Source organism: Mus pahari, chromosome 1 (genome assembly GCF_900095145.1).
Source record: "Mus pahari chromosome 1, PAHARI_EIJ_v1.1, whole genome shotgun sequence".
Taxonomy (NCBI): Eukaryota; Metazoa; Chordata; class Mammalia; order Rodentia; family Muridae; genus Mus; species Mus pahari.
The window spans coordinates 77,235,428-77,241,853 of record NC_034590.1 but is presented as its reverse complement, the minus strand read 5'-3'; the positions used below and the strand labels follow the sequence as shown (position 1 = coordinate 77,241,853).

The window sequence follows — 6,426 nt, the reverse complement described above, 5'->3', positions numbered from 1 at the left end:
AAGAAGAAGAAGAAGAAGAAGAAGAAGAAGAAGAAGAAGAAGAAGAAGAAGAAGAAGAAGAAGAAGAAGAAGAAGAAGAAGAAGAAGAAGAAGAAGTCATTCCTTGGTCTGGGTAAATGGTTCAGTCAGCACTGCTTTCTATGCAAGCACAAAGAACTGGGTTTAATCCCCAGAAACCATTTTTAAGGTAATATAGTATTGTGCATTGCCACATGCACTTCTTGAGAGTCATTGATGGGCAGATCCTTGGGGCTAGCTGGAGAGTTGCTAACTAGTGAGAGATCTTTTCTCTAAAAACAATCGAAAGGGGGCTAAGGAAGATAATCAAAGTTGACCTCTTGCCTTAATATATACACAGGTGCACGTGTGCCCACACATGGATAAACATACACACACACACACACACACACACGCACACACACACACACACACACACACACGCACACACACTGTAGAAGCTCTCTCTCAATAGCACACATCTTATGTGTGACAAAACTGAGTAATCTGCTCTTCAAAACACATCTAATCCCAACCATTAACTTAAAGCCGTATTGTAATTTCTCTACTTAACCCATATACTGCATTTTGTTCTTATTTGGAAAATTCTCCTCTATATATTAGTCCTAGAAATTAATCACTCAATGTCTATCTTGTCTTTTCCCCAGATCCTGACTGTGGGCAGAGTCTGGTTAAGCACCAGCCTCAGAATTACTTTAGCCTTTTCAGTCGCATTGTTGGAGGAAGCCAAGTGGAAAAGGGTTCCTATCCTTGGCAAGTGAGTCTTGCAATCCCTTCTCTAGAGGGTGAACTAGGGTATTTCAAGCTTGTGTCCTCCCAGATCACATGCTACCTCCTTTAGGTCACCTTATCTCTGGGAAAAAAAAATTCACAACACACCCAGAGCTATGCTTTCCTAATCTTAAAAAAAGATTAATTCATATTCATGATTGAATTTGTGCTCAACGGGTTGCCTGAGTGTTGTTGATAAACTTAACAAATACTTTTTTAAGTAGATGACTGGTCACTTGATCAATTAATTGGTCATCTGTTCAATTCAGAAGTTCATATTCAAATCATAATAATGGTGAACCGTTGGCTTTTCTTTCATGGTTTTCTGTTCTATGTTTTCTATCTTTAGCCTCCTCTCACTATTCCTCCTGTTTGTTTATTCAGTATTTGTTTTGGGTCAAATGATTTAATCTAGACCCTAAAAAGCTCTAAGCATTCACTGTACCATTGAACTTTATATAACCTTGCCAGGTTTTCTGTGTTGCTTTGTGTTCATGTTTTCTTTTTTATTGTTCATAAGTAATTTTTGCTTAAAAGTGAAAAATTCTCGGCTGGACAGAGGCCCCAGGCACATATGTACCAGAGGACTCCCTTGCCTGGCCTCAGTGGGAGAGAATGCACCTCTTAGAGTCAAAGGGGAAGAAGATGGGGTAAAGAACTCTGGGAGGGCATGCCTAGAGGGGGATCAAAATTTGAGATGTAAATAAACAAAATAATTAATATTTAAAAAGTGAAAATTTCTAATAAACTACCATTTTCTCATCCTAAAAATGTGAAGCTATTCATTGAAAGTAGTTATTTGTCAAGTATAAGTCCCCTTAGAATTAAATCAAATATCATAGCTGGATTGAGTTAAAGATAGAAAATTACTAAGGATCAGAGACCGTTCATTGCATAAATGTGCTTTCTACCAAGCTTGACAACCTGAGTTTGATCCCAGGGACCACATGGTGGAAGGAGAAACCCGATGACCAAGATTGTCCTCTGCTACATGCATATTATGCACTTTGTACATAAACACAGACACACACACATACACACACACACACACACACACACTCAAAGAGGAGGAAATGATGAATAAATAAATAGATAGGTATAATTTTAAGTATGTTGAAGAAGCAAATTAAAGCACATACTTGAAGATCTAGGGGTCAAATAGTCCATTAAGACCACATGAAAACAGTAAGTGCAAGCTACCCTTGTTCACACTGTCGTGATGCCTGTGTCATGATCACTGTGGTTAAGTTATCTGTATCTGTCTTTCAGAATATGTTCAGTCATAGGTTTGGGGAAACCCACAGCATTAACTTTCACCAACTTAGATCTCTGTCATCTAGGTTTCTCTGAAACAAAAGCAGAAGCACATCTGTGGAGGGACCATCATCTCTTCACAGTGGGTCATCACAGCTGCTCATTGCATGGCTAACAGGTAGGAAAACTTGGTTAATGGAGGAAGACTAGGTCACCCCATCCTGTATCTTGGAATCAGAACTGATTACTCTTGTAAAACACAAGGAAGATAATTAGATATCACAAATGAGGCTTAGTGACATTGTAGGCTAATTCTCAGGTTAGTAGGTAAAGGATTCTGTGCAGAGACAAGATGCTATATTTACATAAACCCACTGAAGTCATCAAAGAGTATTATCAAAAGACTGACTTGTGAAAGTTTCCTAATAGTTTTGATTAAAATGTTGTAGTGAAAAACCACTACCTGGTTCATTATACATGTTAAGAAAACAAAGACAGACCAATAAAATACAGGTGTTCATGTCTTCCTTCCTGTTGGACTTGCTTCTCTGAGCTTCAACCTAAGAGCTTTTATTTTTTTAATTAGCTTTCTAGTGTGATCCAAATACTCCACTCTTGGCATTCTATACATATACTAGGCTGTAGTCAAGATATGTCCCCATGGTTGTTCTTTCATTTCAAGTCTGAAAACATTCTTGGGATGCTCATTAACTGCCAGTTGCCAGTGAGTATCAAATACACAAAAATTACTAGACATGATGCCCCCAGTGGGTCCATAGTTTAAAAGAGAAATTAGCCTGGAATGGAGTGGCACATCTGTAGACACAGCTACTTGAACAGCTGAAGCAGTAAGATTGCATGAGTCCAGGAATTTGGGGCCAGCCTGAGAAATATAGAAAGACCATCTATGTTGAGTAAAAATAAAAATAAACAAACAAACAAATAAACATTTAACAATGTCCCCTCAATGGAGGCAGTGGTAAGCTAGAGAGCTGCTATGTATTATATTAAGTACCTGATATATCCAAGATTCAGGAAAACATTACAAGAGAAAAGATGGTGCTCTACCTAATATTATATAAAATATCACCATTGGAAAAAAAATAAGGGTCCCAAAGAAAGAAAAGCTCAGAATGCTTACTCCATTCCCTCTCATCCTATCAAGTTCCTTCAAGATAACACTGACCTCAGGGAATGGCATCATTCTCATTTTGTGGGATAACAGTAAAATACAAATATAAAGAAGGTAAAGAGGCGATCTCAGCTTCGGGCTGTTGTGATTGGTCCAAATCCTTGAGTATGCGTACTCCCCAGAACATCAGAGTTAGGCTGTTGTCTTTCATAATACACACACCATGTGAGGTTTTTAACACTGAAGCAACACCCTTACTAGGAATCACAAATACTTCACAAAATAACTCACAGGTATTATGACTAGGACAGCCTAGTTAGATAGTTGAGTAGTTTCATATATATTTTAGCTCCCTTGATTACAATGCATGTATGTTTCTCTAGCTGATTACAAACAACACTGGCAAATATTAAATATATCATGTCACATCCAGGCGTGGTGGCGCACGCCTTTAATCCCAGCACTCGGGAGGCAGAGGCAGGCAGATTTCTGAGATCGAGGCCAGCCTGGTCTACAAAGTGAGTTCCAGGACAGCCAGAGCTATACAGAGAAACCCTGTCTCGAAAAACCAAAAAAAAATAATATATATATAGATAGATAGATATAGATATAGATATAGATATAGATATAGATATAGATATAGATATAGATATAGATATAGATATAGATATATATCATGTCACTATCTGCACTGGGTCTTCTATTTTTTTTTTTTAATAGCAGTAGAACCATTCTCATTCGCTTGGCTCAGCACTATCATGTCCACATTATCCACCCATGTTAATTTGAAGAGGCCAATTTTCCAGCATTTACAACCATACTCAGAAGCTCATTAAAACCCCATCTCTTTCCTTCTCCCTTTTTACAGAAACATTGCGTTAACTTTGAATGTAACTGCTGGAGAACATGACTTAAGCCAAGCCGAGCCAGGAGAGCAAACACTTGCCATTGAAACCATCATTATACACCCGCAGTTCTCCACCAGAAAACCTATGATCTATGATATAGCCCTTCTGAAGATAGTTGGAACCTTCCAATTTGGTAAACATTTACAGTGCACCCTGAATAATCTACACCATAACCTTTGATCCATACTAGACCTCTACAGATCACATTATGTAGCATGACACCAGCTCTTCTGGATTATATATGAGAAGTGGAGACTTGCTTGGAGTGTCCCCTTCCTAAAATGTCTTCCTTATGGTTCTGGATGTAGGGTTATGTAGAGTCAGGAGAAGGAAACTGACAAGTGACCCCTGAAGATGCCAGGATGATCCTTAAGAGGTCTTTGGGGACTACCCAGATGCCAATAGGTGTAACTGTGTTAACTTCTCCATAAGCCAAATCCTGCCTTGATCTTTTCTTCAGGACAGTTTGTGAGGCCCGTGTGTCTTCCAGAGCCAGGAGAACACTTTAATGCTGGATTTATTTGTACAACTGCAGGCTGGGGTCGGTTGTCCGAAGGTAGGAGTTCCTATACCACTTCTCTTATTCAAAATCCTCAAAACGTTCTGGCAAATAACCAGAAACCAGAATTTTTAATTAATTAAACAACCAAGCAAACATTTCAAAAATCAGAGAATTTCACAATGTGCTTAAGAAATTGAGATCCTTCCAAAGAGACAAACTTGCATCCAGCTGGTGCTGATGAAAGTACAGGGCATCTTCATCTCAGAAGGTAAAAGCTTACCTTGATGGGCCATCTCTTCATTCCAGGTGGCAGCCTCCCACAAGTCTTGCAGCAGGTGAACTTGCCCATTTTGACTCAGGAGGAATGTGAGGCTGTTCTGTTGACCTTAAAGAACCCCATTACTGGGAAGACCTTTCTCTGCACAGGATCCCCTGATGGAGGGAGAGATGCTTGTCAGGTACGTGGGTACAGCTAAGCTCCAAGCACAGGAAAGTTTACTAGCAGGTGAGGAGCCTAAGAACGCGGATACCAGGCAAAACTAGAATCTGTTCCCCACCACCACCCAAAAAAATAGAGCCAGTGCCAAGCACGAGGCCCTCAAGGCTCTCCACTCATTAAGGATGTCTCTCCTTATTCTGAAGTTCCTAGGTTAGAGGTGATGGAAATGTCACTATCCTCAATTCTCAGGATTTATGAAGACATCAGTCAGTTGTATCACTGGGCAAGAAGTTGCTGGTTCTGTAGTATGAAGGAGGATGGGAAGCATTGATGAGCACCAAGAATGGGGAGAAGGAGCAGAAGTTGACAGATTCTGATGTGTGAAGATCAAATGGAAATTGTAACCAGATATTCTCCCAGATCCCCGAGTCTAAGTTATTAGAAGTGAGGATATTAGTGCTTGGCATTTCCATCCTCGTGGGGAAAGTGAGCACTCTGAGGCACCTCCACCAACAATCACAGTCACAGAAGCTTCCTTCTTCCTTCCACAGGGAGATTCAGGAGGGTCACTTATGTGCCAGAATAGGAAAGGGGCCTGGACTCTGGCTGGAGTGACATCTTGGGGTTTGGGCTGTGGTCGAAGCTGGAGAAACAATGCAAGAAAGAAAGAGCAAGGATCTCCTGGGATCTTCACAGATCTTAGGAGAGTGCTTCCCTGGATCCATGAACATATCCAGACTGGTAATGAAGGCATCCTACAAGCTTAGACAGCTCCAGTTCTACTGGGGTGAAGAGCATTAGCAGGCTAGACAATCGTAACTGGAGAGGGCCACTTCTTTGATCTCAGTGTAATGTTTGAGGGTTTTGAAATGTATGATCACAAGAGCAAAACATCATATAAATCTAAGTATTAAAATATTCACTGAAGAATGAATGTATTCCTCATAAATTGATTAAACTTTGCTTATGATAGAAACTATGTCACCCACTGATATATAGAGATAGATAGATAGATAGATAGATAGATAGATAGATAGATAGATAGATAGATATCCACCTACTTTTTAACTATCCTAGCAAGATTCAGCAAGCTAAAACACAGCTCAGTAATGAACAACCACTGATAATCTGACAACCCAGAGAATGATATTTCTCTGGAAATATTTTCAGATGTCACAATTAAAAAGGGGACACCAGTGCAAAGTGGATAGAGGTCACAGGGGCTTCTAAGCCATGTACAGTACAGCAAATAGTGCTCACCATAATGAATAGTGTCACCTAAATATAATAAGACAAAAGATTTAAGCCGGGCGTGGTGGCGCACGCCTTTAATCCCAGCACTTGGGAGGCAGAGGCAGGTGGATTTCTGAGTTCAAGGCCAGCCTGGTCTACAAAGTGAGTT

General features: G+C 40.0%; 1 protein-coding gene across 1 annotated transcript in view; it reads left to right on the top strand.

Annotated features, from left to right (window-relative positions):
- Positions 1-6,426, top strand: part of Ovch2 (ovochymase 2) — a 21,342-nt gene that overhangs the window by 2,561 nt on the left and 12,355 nt on the right. The window contains 6 exon segments of the mRNA XM_021202397.1: positions 666-775; positions 2,130-2,221; positions 4,044-4,216; positions 4,544-4,639; positions 4,892-5,043; positions 5,576-5,765. Of these exon segments, the coding sequence (XP_021058056.1) occupies positions 666-775; positions 2,130-2,221; positions 4,044-4,216; positions 4,544-4,639; positions 4,892-5,043; positions 5,576-5,765 (813 nt within the window).